The sequence below is a fragment of the Pseudorca crassidens genome, chromosome 7 (assembly GCF_039906515.1).
Source record: "Pseudorca crassidens isolate mPseCra1 chromosome 7, mPseCra1.hap1, whole genome shotgun sequence".
NCBI classification, from domain to species: domain Eukaryota; kingdom Metazoa; phylum Chordata; class Mammalia; order Artiodactyla; family Delphinidae; genus Pseudorca; species Pseudorca crassidens.
In genome coordinates this window covers 51536954-51556568 of record NC_090302.1, presented here as the reverse complement: position 1 = coordinate 51556568, position 19615 = coordinate 51536954, and the positions used below count along the sequence as shown (strand labels likewise).

At 41.3% G+C, this 19615-nt stretch overlaps 1 protein-coding gene across 3 annotated transcripts in view; it reads right to left on the bottom strand.

The window, feature by feature from the left end:
• Positions 1–19615, bottom strand: part of KANK1 (KN motif and ankyrin repeat domains 1) — a 193808-nt gene that overhangs the window by 56713 nt on the left and 117480 nt on the right. For all 3 annotated transcript variants that reach the window (XM_067744240.1, XM_067744238.1, XM_067744241.1), the window contains exon 3: positions 2768–2887. In XM_067744240.1, coding sequence (XP_067600341.1) covers positions 2768–2804 — 37 coding nt within the window. In that variant the 5' untranslated portion in view covers positions 2805–2887. The remainder of the gene's footprint in view (positions 1–2767; positions 2888–19615) is intronic.

Sequence of the window (19615 nt, the reverse complement as noted above, 5' to 3'; positions counted from 1 at the left end):
GAGTTTGGCTTTTTTTTTTTGAACAATGGGCAGGTATTTCTTTTGTAATACAAAGTGAGAAAAGAAAATGTAAAATAAAGATTTTTATAACTATTATCTCCACTATGTGAAATGCATAAAATTTAAAGAAGGAAATAATGCCATTTGCAGCAACATGGATGGACCTAGAGATTGTCATACTGAGTGAAGTCAGACAGAGAAAGACAAATATCATATGATATCGCTTATATGTGGAATCTAAAAATAATGGTACAAATGAACTTATTTACGAAACACAAATAGAGTCATGGATGTGAAAAAAAACAAACTTATGGTTACCGGGGGGAAGCGGGGGAGGGATAAACTGGTAGATTGGGATTGACATATACACACTACTATATATTGATATAAAATAGGTAACTAATAAGGACCTATTGCAGAGCACAGGGAACTCTACTCTAACTCTGTAATGACCTATATGGGAAAAGAATCTAAAAAAAGAGTTGATATATGTGTATGTATAATTGATTCACTCTGCTGTGCAGCAGAAACTAACAACACTGTAAGTCAACTATACTCCAATAAAAATTTTTTAAATAAATAAATTAAGAAAAAAAATTTAAAGGCCATACGGAAAATGAGCAAAAAATTTATTTTAGGGTGGTGGTATTGCCAGTAATTCTTGCTTTATTTTTTTGGAAAACACTAAACTTGTGTATTATAAAATTTTCTCTAATGAGTTTCATATATATGTATGTGTATGTATATGTATACATAATGTATACAAGTATATGTACCTGTGTATGTACATACATATATTTATACACATATATGCATATATAAAATTAAAGTAATTGTGTATGACTAAGCCTCTAATCAGATTTGCTTACAGAGGTCATGGTGATTAGAATAAACAAAAACCTTCCTTTGCCTTGTCCAGGTACCTTTGTGCAATAACAATTCATACCCTGACACCCCAGAAGTCACAAATCAGAGAGCTTTTCTTCACTTTCAGACTCAGTCCCCAGACCTGTTAGGCAGGACACCAGGTGAGGAAGAAAGGTTATAACTGTATCATCAGACTTCAGGAACAAAGGAAAAGGGATACTCCAGGACAAGTCAAGTTGGAAAGGGAATTAGGGTCACTTGGGGTAAGTATCTAAAACCTTGAATATACTGATTCTGCCAGAGATACCAGAGCGTTCCGAGGCACCAACAGCTTCGAGCCCCCTTCCTCTGAGTGTGTGAGAAGAACTGAGGGCAGGAGAGGGAAGGGAGACCATAGCATCATGGGGGATTGAAACCCGCCCACAAGTCTCAAGAAATTTCACAATGTTTCAATCTCTTCCCTTATCAAATATTCGACTAGAGAAACAAGTAATAATCCTGACTTTCCTTTCTTCACTTAGGTAAGTTACTGAGCTTTTCTGTGCTATCATATAGGGATGACAGTGGTGGTGGTGATGATAACAGCATACTCTCCTAGGATTACTATGACTATTAAGTATGATAATGCAGGCAAAACATCTGGGGCACCATGGTAACACTAAGTGCTCATTAAATGTTAGGTATTGTCATTCATATTTTATTAATGACAGCAGTCCTGAGCAGAATCTATAATAGTCCTGAGAAGCTGAGCAGTAGGAAGGATAGGAAAAAGAATGAACAGAGTAAGATCAGTTGTCCCATAATGAACAATTGAGTTTATTTGGGTTTGGTTTGGGGCAAGCTAGAGCATCTTTCCAGAGGGGATACTTGCAGCTGGGATTGCTGAAACAGAAAGCCACACACGGGCTGGGTGGGCCCAATTCAGAGGTCTCCTCCTTCTGCTGTTGTTTTACAACTTACACGGCACTTGTGTGCACATTTCTGGTGCTCTCATTTGTTCTAACCCTGCAGGTGGGTATACTTACTGATGTCTTACACATGGAGAAATAGTCCTGCCCCGTAATTCATGGTTAATGCAGGAGATGGGTCTCCCGATTCCAATCCCACATTCTCTCCATTACCCAGTGCTCAGAGCCAGCAGAGCGAAGACCTTGGACTCAAGCGCTCCACAAGAATTCCCACATACACAGTTACTGCTCTCACACGTTCTGCTATTTGGCAGATAGCTCAAAAGAAGAATGAACACTTAGAGTACCATTTTGGACAGGTTGTCATCTCCTGTCATATACTGTCTCTTAGGAGGCTTTTCTCAGCATTTGTTCTATAAATTTCTCCAATATCTTATATAAGCAATATTGGAATAGATATGCAAACTCTATAGGTCTCTAACATAACCAAAGCAATAATAAGAATACATACAATATTATGATTCATAATATATTTGGTTTGCTGCACATTCCCTCTGGGAAAGTTACTTTAAACAAACAAAAGCTGCTTGGGAGTGGATACTAGGAATTGGTTTTAAGCATTCAAACTCATTTCCTCTTTCATCGTTCAATCCCTCATAAAGAAGCGCAAGAGGAGTGTACATTATTCTTGCATCAGCACTCAGTATTTTACATTTACCTTTCAACACTCCAATAGAATTGACTTAGGTAATAATTTACCTAGCTGATTTCTGTACATAAAGACTCTAAAGATAAAAGCAAATTCTCTAAGAGATTAAACAAAACAACAACAAAAAACTTCAATGGATAGAAATTGTTCGAAATCCTAGTTATCTAGGCAACTTATTATTTACCCATTATTAAAAAAGAAATAAATTAGTTTGAGCAAAGACACACACTAATACACACACACACACACACACACACACACACACTCCAGAACATGGAGTTACCTGAGGCACAGCCGTTAACCTTTGTGGTGTGAGCCATGCTGGCTTGAATCCAAAGACAGATACAGAAAGGAGTGAGGAGTCATGCAAATTTTATGCATCAAGTTCCCAAATGCACTCAACCTGAAACAATAAAGAGAGCCCCATCAAAATGGGTCATTTAAAAATATGCACAACACTAAATCTTAGACTTCTGTTTACAAAGATGACTGCTAATGGAGAGAGCAAATTGGAAGGGGGGAGAGACAGCCTGTGGAACAAGGTGGTGACTGCCCCGGACCCGGCCACTGGGTGTTGAGAGTGACACACCCACAGATGCACCCATGGACAGGTGCTGAAAGCAGGTCTCTAGACACAGTACTCTTATGGGAGATAAAATATGTTCTCCAGAAACGTGACTTTTTAAGGAAGGTGGCCTTCAAATACAAATATGTATCATTCTGTATCATTTCACAAACTATTTTTCATTTTGACACTTATCCTCCATTCTAAATGTTGGTTCAATAGCTTCATTTTCTCAACTGAACCAAAGCAGCTGTTGCACCAAATGCTCATTTTTTTAAAAGGTTAAACTTCATGTGAATTCTTCCTTGATAACTCAAGTTTTTCACTGACCTAGTCTTTTTAAAACATAAATCTGACCCAGGCAGTCCCTGTCTTAAAAAAAAAAAAAAATCTTCAAAATCTCCTATTTTCCTGTTGGATAAACTTCAAATGACACAGCACGACATGTGGTTTTGAAACATTTAGGGTTTGTTAGGCAACATATTTCTTATTTTATATCGATTCTCTGCTTAAAAGTTAACTGAGATTACAAGACATATTCCAATCACAAAATTTAAAACAAAACACACAAAAAAACCCCCACTGTTCCAATCTTTGCTTCTTCAAAATGCCTTTTGAGAAATGTTGGCAAGGGCTTCCCTCATGGCGCAGTGGTTAAGAATCCGCCTGCCAATTCAGGGGACACGGGTTCAAGCCCTGGTCCGGGAAGATCCCACGTGCCGTGGAGCAATTAAGCCCGTGCACCACAACTACTGAGCCTGCGCTCTCTAGAGCCCGCAAGCTGCAACTACTGAAGCCCGTGCGCCTAAAGCCCGTGCTTCGCAACGAGAGAAGCCACCGCAATGAGAAGCCGGGGCGCACCACAATGAAGAGCAGCCCCCGCTCGCCGCAACTAGAGAAAGCCCACGCGAAGCCACGAAGACCCAACACAGCCAAAAATAAATTAATTAATTAATTTTTAAAAATGTTGGCAAGGAAAGCAAACAATGGTACAGACAGAAATATTCCATTTCCACTGTGTCCAAATTCTCACTCTAAACCAACAAAATCCGAAGAAATTGAGCTTAACGAATTCCAAGCTGAGAAATAAAGTGTCAATTTAGAAACCCACATGAGCTTCTCAAAACAGAATGCTAAAATAAATAACATATCCATTTATCCTGGATTCTAATGCAGCCATTGATGTCATTTAAGAGCTTTTAATGATTAAAAAAAACTATTCTGTCATAACGTATTTTGTTAAAAATACATATGTACATATTTACACATCTATTTAAAATAATTAGAAGTAAATACGCCAAAATGTTCATTGTGGTTGCCCTTCAGTGATGCAATTATGGATGATTTTAGCTCCGTCATTACTTTTGTAATAACAATTATTTAAAAAAGAAACATTAGATACTTCCTGTCAACTTGGTTTTATCTGCTCTAAAATGCACTGACGAAAGAAAAAAGTATTTTAAAACACTATGCAAAAGAAAACTATCAGGCCACAGTCATGGAGATCATAAGAGATTAGAAATATAAACAAATAGGAAGGAAGAGGAACCAGCTGATTGCTTTGATCACACAGGGTGAGAATTTCTTGCTGCTTAGCTAGGGAAATTTTCTTCACTGTTTGAATGGGTTTGCACTATGGTTCAAGGCTGACTACTGAAAGCAGCTCAGTGCAAACTCTTAAAGGACCGGTTTCTACAGGCTGCTTCTGACAGCTGTGCTCCTTGCATGGCTTTTCCAGCTACGGTGACTACTGCTCAGCTTACCCACAGAGACCTGATTCTCAGCCTCCCACTGAAGGCCTCCCAGCTCCCTGCTGGTCCCCAGCTTCTGTCTGGCAGCCCACCAGGAGGGCAGGATGACTCTAATCTCTCTATGTGGCAATCACCTGACATTCTGTTGGAAACAGGCACTGGTTCAGGTCCATGGCATTGAACTTGGAGAGTCAGAGCTAGCTGAATCAAAAGGCAGACTTTAGGGATAGAGTGAGCATTATGTCTGACAAATGTAGCTTTGTTAAGAAAAAATGGTGGGGACTGGGTAAACTGAAGAAGGATGAGTGAGTTGATGAGGGGGCAAAAGAAAGAAGTCCAGCTTCTGGAATTATTCAACTAATTATACTTCTAAAAGCAACAACAACAAAACCTAAGCAAAACTGCTTACTGGCCTCAATCTAGCCCTATGTGTTTGTATTCTTGCTTCATAATGGCTTGTAAATACCACCATTTAAATTCTTGAGGGCAAACAGAAGGCCAGAAGAAACAAGCTGCTTGTGTTATGGGTGAATGGAGTATGTGTCAAGGTATTTGGATGGAGATGTGCCCAGAATCTTCCTAGTCAAGCTTCATAAACTTTGGTCCAAGGTTCTCTCCTGTTATTGAACCTCTTTCAACCTGGCAGAAGATTTTTATCTCAGATTGAATTTGGTCTCTCCCACCCTCCCCCAAACTGAACAATAAAATCAAAATGAGGAGGAAGCCTAAAATTAGGAATCACAGGCATATCACTGGTAAAATAACAAAATATGCCTGTCACTGGGTGTGGATCCCGGCAGTGTCTGTGCAGAAACAACAGTTTTATATTGTGTATTGATTTTTCCCAGTTATTGTTCATGCCTGACAGGTGGCCTCAGATTGTGAGGACTCAGTCTTCTTAATGATATGCAGATTCTTGTCTCAGTGAATTGTATAAACCAGAAAAGATTTGGCCGTGATCCATTCTGTTAGAGATCAATAAACTGCTTCTTTTCACTGTCAGAGAAGACTGCAAACCAGTAAATCTTAAGTGGTACAACAATGGCTTGGTTTTCCTCACTAAGAAAAAGTGCCTCAAAAAGATTTAGGAAAATACACCAACAGAGAAAATAAAGAATTTGTCTTCTTGTCTATTTTAAGAGACTGATCTGCACTGAAGAACATTTTAGCAGCTCTCCAAGTATGGTGCAGAGAATAACGCAGACATTGCACGAATTAACCCCATAGATACATTAGCTTAATATGAAACAGATATGAAGAAGAGCGCACTAGACCTTTTCTAAGAACACATGAATGAAAACAAATAAATGAAACAGAAATTTGATGTGCACTCTAGGCCAGCACTGCCAACCAATCAAATGGCATTGCCTTGGTTAGAACCAAGATAATGATGATGATGGCCACAACACTGATGACAATGCTGATGACAGCCAGTGTTTATCAATCTCTTACCGCTATGTTATCGAAATCTAAAACATCATCTACTCCAAGCTGCACCATTATTTTAAGTACCTTTGATTTTTAAAAAGATATTGCTAATTAAATGGTAATAAAGTGCTTCTTAAAATTACATTAATTGTAAGACATATCCTCATTTCACAAGTGTTAAAATGTGAAAAATGTGCATCTTGGAATTGGCAAAATGATGTTACCTTTAAAAGCACTTTTAAAAGCGCTTAACAGTTATTACCTTAATTAAACCTCACAACAACGCTATGAAGTACAAAAATCCTCTCTTCCCATTTTACAGATGGGAAGCTGAGGCACTGGGAGGTTTAAAATGTGCCGAAGTCACACAGCTGGTAAGTGAAAGAGCTACAATTAAAGCTAAGCAATTCGGCCCTACAGCTCATGCTCCAGCCCCTGTGATTAGTGATTTAGAGTGAGGGCACTATTTCTTTAACAAATAGCAACGTATATGCGCATAGTAAGGTCCCTCTCAAGGAGTCACTTAAGGGATGTATATGCCTATTGCAAGGATGCTCTGTTCAAATCCCTTTTAGGTAGAAAGTTATGTTTCAAAGTTTTATGTAATACTGGTTTTAAAGCAATTGTATTTCCAGCTTTACTCTTTGAGATTACATGTTTAAGAGCTTGAGGAGCTACTTATATGACACACAGGGTATATCTTAGCACTTATTGGTCATACTCTCTTCCATACTCCACATGATATTAATCAGCTTGGTTATCAATCTTGTTCCTTAGACTATGCCATGAATGTCATTTGACTCTTTCAAAAAATTAAGTATACTTAAAAATTTTTCCGCCACTGAGGACAGGTGAGAGATTCTCAGTGGCACTGCAGGAGTTTAAAAAATGGACAGGATCAGTGCAGCATAACTGGAATAAGAACCTTGCTGCTCAAAATGACAACTATGAAAGGGAAAACAACCATTTTGATGTGTAAGTTCTAGAATGTCTTTTATAGCATATAGTATTTTTCCTAAATTAAAGAAGCAATATAGGGCTTCCCTGGTGGCACAGTGGTTGAGAGTCTGCCTGCCGATGCAGGGGACACGGGTTCATGCCCCGGTCCGGGAAGATCCCACATGCTGCGGAGCAGCTAGGCCCGTGAGCCATGGCCGCCTGTGCTCCGCAACGGGAGACGCCACAACAGTGAGAGGCCCGCGTACCACCAAAAAAAAAAAAAAAAAAAAAAGAAGCAATATAAAGAATTTGACAAAATCTAGGCTTCCCTGGTGGCCCAGTGGTTAAGAATCTGCCTGCCAATGCAGGGGACACAGGTTCGAGCCCTGGTCCAGGAAGATCCCACATGCTGCAGAGCAACTAAGCCCGTGCGCCACAACTGCTGAGCCTGTGCTCTAGAGCTCGTGAGCCACAACTACTGAGCCCACGTGCCTAGAGTCCATGCTCTGAAAAAAGAGAAGCCACCGCAATGAGAAGCCCGTACACTGCAACTAACGTAGCCCCCGCTCGCCATAACTAGAGAAAGTCTGCGTGCAGCAACGAAGACCCAACGCAGCCAAAAATAAATAAATAAAATTAATTAATTAAAAAAAGAATTTGACAAAATACGGAAAAGACAAAACATGCAAAAAATAATCATTTACTATCTCACAATCCTAATGTTCCACTGTTACCACCTGAGGCTATTTCTTTTGAATATATTGACTATATGTATATTTTAATTACCTTAACATGTTTTAAAGACTACATCATCCTAGAATTTGTACCAGCCACTATTTTGTTTCCATTTTAGAGAAATAAGATAAACTAAATTATTATGCCATTCCCAGAAGCTCACACACTAGTGCTGGAAGCAGAAAGAGACACAATTAAAGGAGAAAGCACTGAAACAGCAGTGTATACACAGTTCAACTCCAATCCATAGTAAGGTGGTCTTACTTTGCCCAAAGAGGGTGGGAGTAGCTGAAAAATGTATTCAGAAGAAATCACTTGGCCTAAGTCTTAAAGGATGAATGCATGTTTTTTAGGGCAAGAAATGTGGAAGGGCATTCTAGGCAGAAGGAACAGCACATGCAAAGGCAGGAGACGAGAAAGTGGAGGTCTCAAAGTGTGGTTCCCAGACCAGCATCATCATCATGATCTTCTGGGAACTTCTTCGAAATGCAAATTCTCAGGCTGCCCCAGACCTATTGAAACTTTGGGGGTGGACCCCAGCTGAGTCCAGTGTAGGCCAAAGGTTCTCAAAATCACTGACTTAAAAGATGGGTTAATTGGGGAAAAATTATGCCCTAAGGCTCCCAGAGCCAGGAATGCCCTCTGATTTTAAGAAAATGATACCCAGGGACTTCCCTGGTGGTGCAGTGGTTGGGAATCTGCCTGCCAATGCAGGGGACACGGGCTTGAGCCCTGGTCCAGGAAGATCCCACATGCCGCGGAGCAACTAAGCCCGTGCACCACAACTACTGAGCCTGCGCTCTAGAGCCCGGGAGCCACAACTACTGAGCCCACATGCCACAGCTACTGAAGTCCACGTGCCTAGAGCCCATGCTCCACAACAAGAGAAGCCACTGCAATAAGAAGCCCACGCACCGCAATGAAGAGTAGCCCCTGCCTGCCTCAACTAGAGAAACCCTGCGTGCAGCAACAAAGACCCAGTGCAGCCATAAATAAATAAATAAATAAGAAAAAAATTTTTAAAAAGAAAAGAAAATGATACCCAGTGATTTAGAAAACATCCCCCAGAATGCCTGACCTTTCTCCATTCACTTACTCAAAAAATACTGATTGGGCATTCAGCATATAAGAGGCACACTGCTGGGCACTAAAATGGTAAACAAAACAGACTCAGTTCCTGACTTTTGGGGGCTTTTAGGCAGGAATTACACACATACTTACACACATACCAGCAAATTTTTAACAAATTATGCGAAATGTATAATACAGGTGTAGAGTGAGACTAATAGAGGCTGAACTTCTTAGGATTAAAGTTGAGAGTAAGGAGATGGATGAAAATGGGTGGTCCTTAGAGGCTTCTCTAGGGAAATGACACTGTAGGTGAAACCTGAGGGATGGGTAGGAGTTAGCTGGGGGGTGTATGAAAGATAAGAATGGTCCAGAGAACAGAATGGAGCCCATAAACAGATTGACACAATGCTCTCACCTGCTTTTCCCCAGTGGTATATGAAACTCAATAAACTCAATAAAGGAAGGAAGTCTTTTAAAAAAATGGTGCTAGAGCAATTTGCTATGTTTAGGCAAAATAACAAAGCTTCATCTTACTCTTTCACCATATACAAAAATTAATTCAAAGTGAATCATAGTTTTGAGTGTAAAACCAAAACAACTATAAAGCTTTCAGAAGAAAATGTAGAAGACCCTTGCAAACCCTTGCAGACCTAGGGTTTGGAAAAGAGTTCTAGATGTGACACCAAAAGTTGATAAAGTGGACTTCATCAAAATTAAAAGTTTTTTTTCTGTAAAAGAATGGTCCAAAGGCTCTGGGGCAGGGAAAGTTCTATCAGCTGAGCAACTGAGTTTATTCAGAGAGCAAGAGAGCAGACTGGGCTGAGAGGAGAGGTGAGCAGAGGCTAGATTATGAGATTTGCCGGACCTTGCTGGCCATGGTAAGGAAAATGAGTTTTATTCTAACTGCAAAGTCAAGTCATTGAAGGTTCTAAAGCCAATGAGTAACATAATATAAATGATCTTACTTTCAAGTAGTTTGCTTATTAGGCTTTCTTTAGGGAGAGGTAGGTCAGGGCTTCTTTAGTTATATTATCATGGTGAAAGGACACTGGATCTTGCAGGAATGGTTTATTCAGACCAGTCCTTTAATTTGACTTTCCACAAACATTTTATTTTCTACTCTTTAGAGCAGAAAGGCTCAGTCATGCTAAACAGGAACTTCCCAGATGTTCTTGTGTTTTCCCCAGAAGATACAAGTTCTTATTTAGGAGAAACTAAAGAGTTGGTCAAGTGCCTAGATCACAAGGTACTTTATAATTTGCTGCCTGACAAAAGTTCCCAGAATGTTAAACTGTGTTATCAATACAGCATATACACTTCAACTGAAAATGGTTACAGGAAAAGCTGGAACCAGAAACCGAATCCAGCGATTTAAAAAGAACTAGCGGGCTTCCCTGGTGGCGCAGAGATTGAGAGTCCGCCTGCCGATGCAGGGGACACGGGTTCGTGCCCCGGTCCGGGAGGATCCCACATGCTGGAGCGGCTGGGCCTGTGAGCCATGGCCGCTGAGCCTGCATGTCCGGAGCCTGTGCTCCGCAACGGGAGAGGCCACAACAGTGAGAGGCCCGCATACCACAAAAAGCAAAAATAAAAAAATAAGTCTGGGTTGACAGGCATTTACATGTGTTGGTTAACACCTTCTAAGCCCCTCGCTACTCCAAGCATGGTACCCTGTAAACAGCAGCAGCATCTGTGTGACTTGTTAAAAAAAAGTAGAATCTTGGGCCCCACTATAGACTACTGAATCAGAACGTGCATCCTAACAAGAAGCCCAGGTGGTTCGTACACACACTGAAGTGGGAGAGGCACTGGCTTAGCCCTAGTTTCCCCATCAGGGCTTATGCTTCTTAACAGGTTATCTTCTATCCTGAGGGACCCATAGCAGCGGTTCACAACCTTGGCCGATCATTGGAATTACTGTCCAGGTCCAACCACAGACCAATTAAATTACTCTCTGGGGTTGGGGCCCAGGCAGAAGTTTTTTGTTTTTTGTTTTTGTTTTTTTTGCGGTACACGGGCCTCTCACTGTTGTGGCCTCTCCCATTGAGGAGCACAGGCTCCGGACGCACAGGCTCAGAGGCCATGGCTCACGGGCCCAGCCTCTCCGCGGCATGTGGGATCTTCCCGGACCGGGGCACGAACCCGTGTCCCCTGCATCGGCAGGCGGACTCTCAACCACTGCGCCACCAGGGAAGCCCCAGAAGTATTTTTTAAGACTCCCTTAGGAGATGCCAATGTGCTATGCTTGAGTCATTGGCCGATTCTAGTGATTCTCAAAGTGTGGTCCTGGTCCAGCTGCACTACCAGGGAACTCGACAGAAATGCACATTTCTTTCTTCCTTCCCTCCTTCCCCTTTTCCCTCCTTCCAGCCTTCTCTGTCTCTGTCTCTGTCTCTGTCTCTCTCACTCTCTCTCTCTCTCTCTCACACACACACACACACACACACACACAGACTGGGACTATCTTTACAAAAAGAGAACTCAGTAAAACCTCAGGAAGTTCTCAGAAGGCAGGTATTCTGGTGTCTCCTTTACACAATTTATTTAGCACCTGAAATAAAAACATGTATGTTTTGTAAAGATGGCATAAAATTCATTTTAAAATGAGGATGAAGCCAGGTAGATACATGTCTAGGGGCTAAGTGGGTCATAGGGTCAAAGCATGCAATGGATGAGAAAACTGTGGCTCAGAGAAGTAGGTAAATTCTTCTGTCCCATGGTGATTTGCAGGGTTTACCTGATAGCAACATTATTTCCCGAAATCTGATAATGCAGCATCCCAAGACTTTCCCCACAGATTCTGATTCAATGAGTCTGGCACGGAGTTGAAAATTTGTATTTTTCACACAGATCCCCACGTGATTCTTGTTATCAGAAAAGTTTAGAAAACACGTTGCTTTATAGGCCTTCTACTCCCTAAGTCACTGTTTCTCAAAGTGTGGCCCTGGACCAGTCGTGCCAGCATCACCTGGAGACTAGAAACGCATATCCTTGGGCCCTACCCTGGACCACCGAATCAGAAACTCTTCAGGTGGGCCCAGTGGTCAGCGTGTTCACAAGTCCTCCAGCTGATTTGAAAACTATGGCACTAGGCTATTTTCAAAACTCTTACATATTGTAAGTGGAAACTACCTGCTCTTATTCAAACACCTAGTTTTCGGTGAGAAGTACAAAGGAATTCTGGCCTCATCTTGGGCCTTGCCTGTGTCTTTCTTATGGAGGGGACTGTCCTCTTCCAAAGAACAGCATGAAAGAATATATTGAAGACAGCCTTTGGGTGTAATCATAAATTATTCACGTGGACAGCAACACAGTGGAGTGCACTGCCGAAATGAAAGCCATTGTGCTACTGTGGTAGGATTTTTTTAAAATATCCTAACATTTTACTTTAATTGGAAAGACAATCCAACAGCAAGAGGAAACAAAGAAAACAAGTGGCTAATGTGGTGAGATATTTGGGTCTTTCTAGTTCCCAGCCTTTCTTTCTCTCTTCCCATACTATTGTTCTGTCAAGAAACATGTTTACCACAAAGGTTTGAAAACCAGTTCACAGTTTCATTACGTCCAAATGCAAGAGAACTACTTGCAAACTTAGGGAACACAAGACAAAGAATATTTACAACAGAGTGACAGGTCTCAGAGGGTTCTTGAAACCCCCAAAACCAAATGCAAAGTTCTGTGGTTTCCAGCAAACCCACATTGTTCAAGGGAGAGGTTTTGCTGCTTCATGAATTATCCCAGAGGCCAGGACCCAAGGTAAGTCAGGAACCTCTGAATTTCCACATATTTCACAGGACACAGATTTGGACGAAAGGGCTAACAATTTAATGTTCTAAGTTACGAGAGGAAATCCATTCCCTTACCTGGAAACCTCTTTCTTTCTGGCCTTTAAAGCTACTTGTGAGAACTGGGGGGCTCATCCACAACAGCAGAACTCGGGGTGAAGCAAACTAGCAGCCCACGACCAGGAACCTGGAAACCACATTTGCATTTCAACTTGACCTGGAACTACCTCCGGGGCTCTGGGAAAGTTACTTAAACGGGGCTTCCCATTCTTGGCAGCTGGTCTAGCTCAGCCCTAATGACACTTCCAGGCCTGACAAACATTCAGTAATTCTGTTCATCTAAATCCTGGGCCTAACAGGTACACACGGCTCCCTGGGGCTGCTACTGCCAAATAAAAGTCAGGCCGTAGGGAACCTTGTGTATAGGTCAGCAGGACAGGGGTCGTGCACCACAGGCCCCCACTGTCTCTGAAGCTCCTCCTGGCACAGCAATGACCAGTCAGAGAATTCCCACCAGTCAACATAAAAGGGATGCTGAAACAGCAGGGCTCCTGTTTCTTCTCCAACTCAGCTCCCAGGGTGACTGCTTTTTTTCTGAACCTTCCAAATTATCTTTCCCCCCTTCAATGTACTAGTATGAAATTTTCAACGAAATTGACATGTACACACGCTATATTTAAAATGGATAACCAACAAGGACCTACTGCATAGCACAGGGAACTCTGCTCAAGATTATGTAACAACCTAAATGGGAAAAGAATTTGAAAAAGAATAGATACATATATACGTATAACTGAATCACTTTGTTGTACACCTGAAACTAACACAACACTGTTAATCAACTATACTCCAATATAAAATAAAAAGTTAAAAAAAATAAATTTTTAAGAGAGAAAGTGAAAAATCAGCTATAATTCCACTACTATCAACATTTTGCTATGTAGCTTCCCAATTCTTCCCTGGGCTTATATACACATGTGTATAAGTATATATTTTTCTGCAGCGCCGGTACACGGGCCTCTCACTGTTGTGGCCTCTCCCGTTGCGGAGCACAGGCTCCGGATGTGCAGGCTCAGCGGCCATGGCTCATGGGCCCAGCCGCTCCGCGGCATGTGGGATCTTCCCGGACCGGGGCACGAACCCGTGTCCCCTGCATCGGCAGGCGGACTCTCAACCACTGCGCCACTAGGGAAGCCCTATAAACATCTTTTAAAGATAATACCTATATCTCCTTTTGATATCTGCGTAATGTCCCCTTTCATATTTGTGCTATATTTTATTTGACCTTTTTTTTTTAACATCTTTATTGGAGTATAATTGCTTTACAATGGTGTGTTAGCTTCTGCTTTATAATAAAGTGACTCAGTTATACATATACATATGTTCCCATATATCTTCCCTCTTGCGTCTCCCTCCCTCCCACCCTCCCTATCCCACCCCTCTAGGTGGTCACAAAGCACCGAGCTGATCTCCCTGTGCTATGCGGCTGCTTCCCACTAGCTATCTATTTTACGTTTGGTAGTGTATATATGTCCATGCCACTGTCTCACTTTGTCACAGCTTACCCTTCCCCCTCCCCATATCCTCAAGTCCATGCATTCAACAAGAGCCCCACATTAAAGCATGAGAAGCACTGTGTCTTTTTTCCCGTCTTACCCCTAGGTACTTCACTGACCTTTATTTTTGAGTATTTAGATTCTTTCCAATTTTTTTTTATTATAAACTCTTTGAGAAACATATTTTTAAATACAGCTTTGTGTACGTATCCAATAATTTGCTGTGGGTCAATTCCAAGAAGTGGATTTGTGAGAGGAAAAGACTGAGCCTGTACATTCTGATGGGTAATGTCAGGTTGCCCTGCAGAAAGGTGCCAATTTAAACTCTCACCAAAACCACGTGGGAGGGCCAATGAAACTGGACTCCATGCCTATGTACGTTTATTGTTTTTAATACAGCACACACACCCTCAAAACAATGTACTGAAAATATTTCTGTAAACAATATGTTTTCGCTAAGTTTGTATTTAATACAGCAAGTTTAGTTGCTCAACATGGGATTCTATGCTCATTCTTCATCCTCGGCTCAGAGTAATTTATAGTTTATAAAACTCAACTCCTGTATGTAACATCGTCTCTGGGGGTAGATTTATAGAAAAAATTAATTGTCTCATCCAGAAGTCTGAGGATGAGAAATCCCTGACTGACTGAGAGTGCTTCTTGACCTACTACATGATAACGGGGCTTGATGTGTAACCAATTACTCAGAACAGAGATGTGAATAAATCCCAGACTTCTGTCCTAAGACTGAAGAGGTCATGGTGTTGAGAGAACACACTTAGTTGAGTACTCACAGCTGGACCCAAAGTACCTTCTGAAACAAGGACTCCTTCATCCTCTCAGAACAGTTATCTAATGTACACACACCCCCAAAACACGCAGATGCTTAGAGAGAATGCTGGTAAACCACAGAAGAAAGTTCTAGCCCTTGCTAGAACTGTGAGACCAGATTCCTTAAATTAATATTGTGGAGCAGAAATTAATACAGCCAATTACACATAACATAAAAAATTTTTTGAAGCTATGAAACAAAGTAGATTGGTTTTTTTTAAGAAAGAACCAGGAATATAGGGGAAAATACAAAATTTATGTATACTAACTTATTTTGGAGGTGCCCTTATAGAAATAAAACCATACTGTTAAAGACATATGTATATATTATATACAGTATCATATGATCATAAAGCTCTTAGTTGCTATGCATTACAATCAAAAGGGCTCTGAAAACCACCTAAATCCAATTCCTTCTTTTGTAGATGAAGGACATTTTGTGAAATAACAGAGGTTGAATAGCCAGAAGACAGTCACACAAACTAGTTAGCAGAGGTTCGTGTCTTTATATAGAGGTATGAGGAGAGGAAGGCACATCACAGTTTTTTTCCTACTATGGAAGCAGGAGGGAATGGAACTTTCCTTTTCTGAATTTCCTATTTATTTTCTTAATCTTTTGCTCCCCACTCCTTTCCTCATAACCCTTAATAGATGTAAAAGGAGCCAGTTAATTAAAAGAAAAGTGGGGGGGAGCCCATGACTGGAATTCCAAGCCCATGGAATGTATATTTCTTTATTCTTCTCATTAGCAGGAATGTTGGGCCTCTGTAGGGGATACCTTAAGATTTTTAAAGACAGGGAACTGTCTGGACAGTTCCTCTCGCTCTCACCTCCCACTAAAACACACAACTCCTGACAGAGGAGAGACTCTAACGTCTTTGTCACTATAACTTGCCTGTGGTGCAAGAGTGAAATCCAGAGTCAGAACCCATCAGGGCACTCATTTTCCAACAACTCACTAGACAAGCAGTGGCCCGTGGTCCAGCAGTACCAGTATCTGCTGGAGCTGGTCACAAATGCAGAATCTTGAGCCCTCAGCCCAGACCTACTGTCTCAGAATCTGCATTTCAACAAGAGCCCCACATTAAAGCGTGAGAAGCACTGTTTCAAGGAAGATCTTTATACCACTTTTGCCTCTCTGGAAAGTAAAATGGGGACAGCAGTAAAAGGACCCATTCCATTGATTTTTCTTTATTTTCTGTATTTCCACCTTCACTTTGCAAGATTTAAGTCACACACATTTCTTCATGGCTCATGAGTGCAGAGAACAACCCCAAAGTCTAATACAGCTGTCAACAGAGAACAGCAGAGTTCTGCATTTGCTTTTAAACAAGCAAATTTGCAGTGAACTTTCTCAAACTGCCATGTTTTGAAAATACTGGGGGCTTCCCTGGTGGTGCAGTGGTTGAGAGTCCACCTACCGATGCAGGGGACACGGGTTCGTGCCCCGGTCCGGGAAGATCTCACATGCCGCGGAGCGGCTGGGCCCATGAGCCATGGCCGCTGGGCCTGCATGTCTGGAGCCTGTGCTCCGCAACAGGAGAGGCCACAGCAGTGAGAGGCCTGCGTACAGCAAAAAAAAAAAAAAGAAAGAAAAAGAAAATACTGGGATTGCATATACTAAAACAGTAAAGTAACCCCTTGACCTTTTTTTAAAAATTGAAATATAGCTGACTTACAATGTTGTATTAGTTTCAGGTGTACTTTTTCAGATTCTTTTCCATTATAGGTTATTACAAGATAGTGAATATAGTTCCCTGGGCTATACAGTAGGTTCTTGTTGTCTATCTCCCCTTGACCTTTATTAACGCTGGCAGGAGGGGACAAGAAGATTTATTCCATTGTACTAAGGATTGTAAGTAGACACACAATGTGGCACCTTCCTCCTTGCGGAATTCTCTCTAGTTTTTGGACCTTTCACTCCAGTCTTCTCACTCTAAAAAGGGAGGAGGCTGTGGCAGAGATGCTGCAACGTAGGCCCATCCCTATAAACTGCGTCTTACTCATCCACTTTAGTCACACCATGAGAGCCATACAGGTGGGGAAGGGGTGATAGACATGTTTTACAACCCCCTTGGTTGGCTGCCGTGGGTGAATGATGGTCAAAAACAGGATCAATACCATCATAATGCATATGCTCACAATGAATGAAAACTTTGAGGGGCCTTTAGAAGGAATGTCAGCCTTCAAGCTCCAACAAACCATGCTTGAGTGAGAATCTTTCAAGTGGCAAAGCTGCTGTTCTGAGCCGGGGTGAACAAACACATGCTCTAGTCTTAACAGCTCATTAGAACCCTGCTGTGATGTGAACTGATAATCAGACACAATACATGGACTTAAATCTCTGAGTTGAATTTCATGATATTACTGGACCAAATCCATATTCCATCAGTCAGTTCAGCGGCTAAGGTCAGTTACCACAGATCTTTACAATTCCACTAATTTGCTGTCTCCTCATTTCCTTCTATGCCTTGAGCCTGGGTGGCCATATAACTTATGGTTCAGACTGGGACATCTCTGAGAACACTAAAATGCTAATTAGATGAGATGTTGGGAAAACAGACATACACTAGGACTGTCCCAGGCAAACTTGGATGTATAATATCCCTACCTTTAAAGAACTAATAGAAAAAAGGGGAGGGAAGGGAATAACAATAAACAGAAACACTGGGAGACTGATATAAAGACACTCTAGAAACCAGCTATAAAAAAAGACATCTTAACATATAGCCCAATGCCACGAGGTTCATTCAATACATTCTTATTAACAAGATACAGTAAAAATGCATTGTGAACGCTAAGGCTAACAGTAGCATGTGATATCAAACGCAGCTGTGCTATTCCCAATGTCATCACCACTTAGCATAAACACCAGTAAAATAATTTCTAGAATGCAAGGCTCCTAACAGTACAATCTCAAACATTCTCCTGGGAACTGCATTTGACACTGACACATGTTGTTCCTCTCACTTTACCCACAGTCTCATAACTGGGTTATCTAAATGGTTTCAGGATTAAAATTCTCCCAGCTTCTATTTTAAACCAAACATGGCAACAGACACGTCCACAGCTTAACAATTTTACAATGTTTTCACATGCATTATCTTAGCTAAGCTTCCAAACAGCTTTGGAAGATACCTTCCCCTGTAACAGATAAAGAGACTAACATTCAGAGAAGTGAGCTGCGTGCATGACTCTGCAACATCACTTACTGTGCGGCTCTTCCCCACTGGGCTTTTAGCTTTGCAAGTGCAATGATTATGTCACCCTAGTTTTCTAAGTATCTAGCACTCAGAGCCTAGGACAGCCAGTGTTCAAAATTATTTTGAATTAATTAAAACTCTTTTTTGAATGAGTGAATGAATTCCATAAGAAAGGAATTGGTACATTTCTATTCCTGTGTCTATGGTCTCACTTTATGACCCAGGGAAGGCAAATCTTCTATATACATACAGAATTTTTTAAAAAAACATTGAGAGAATCCTACTAAATAAAGGTGAAAGAAACAAGGAATTTACTACTAAGTAGAGCTAATACAGCTTAAAGGAGAAGGAACATGCAGAAATGGTGGTCTCTAATAGGTAGCAGATGAGCTGAGTAAGGTGTGTATGAAAGCAGAAGGTTGAAAGATACTAGAGCAACTAGATCCTTTAGTTTTCCACCTGATTTCCTTGGACTTCAATATCAGCTCTGTGAACAACACCTTCCCCAAACTACCCACTGTAAGTCTTGGATTGGGGCTGGTGTTTTATGTCTCTGCTATATATAAGTATGGGCCAAAAGAAGTGAGGTTGGCCAGTGCTTTACTATTTGTTCTTTCTTTACTATTTGTTCTTCTGAGTCAATGAGGAAAACATAGCTTGGAACACTTCATGAGACCCTGGCAAGAACTTCTGCTCCTAACACTTCCCTTTCAGGGCTTCTCCTCACTTGACACATGGGTGCACACAACTCGTTTTCCCCTCAAAACCACTCCCTTAAAGCAAACTGGAATGACTAAAAAAAAAAAAAAAAGAGTGGGGAGTAAATACACATTTAACGGGGAAAGAGTATAGACATTAAAACACTATACTGCATATATATGGAATCTAAGGGAAAAAAATGTCATGAAGAACCTAGGCGTAAGATGGGAATAAAGAGACAGACCTACTAGAGTATGGACTTGAGGACACAGGGAGGGGGAAGGGTGAGCTGTGACAAAGTGAGAGAGTGGCTTGGACATATATACACTACCAAACGTAAAATAGATAGCTAGTGGGAAGCAGCCGCATAGCACAGGGAGATCAGCTCGGTGCTTTGTGACCACCTAGAGGGGTGGGATAGGGAGGGTGGGAGGGAGGGAGACGCAAGAGGGAAGATATATGGGAACATATGTATATGTATAACTGAGTCACTTTGTTATAAAGCAGAAGCTAACACACCATTGTAAAGCAATTATACTCCAATAAAGATGTTAAAAAACAAAAAAAC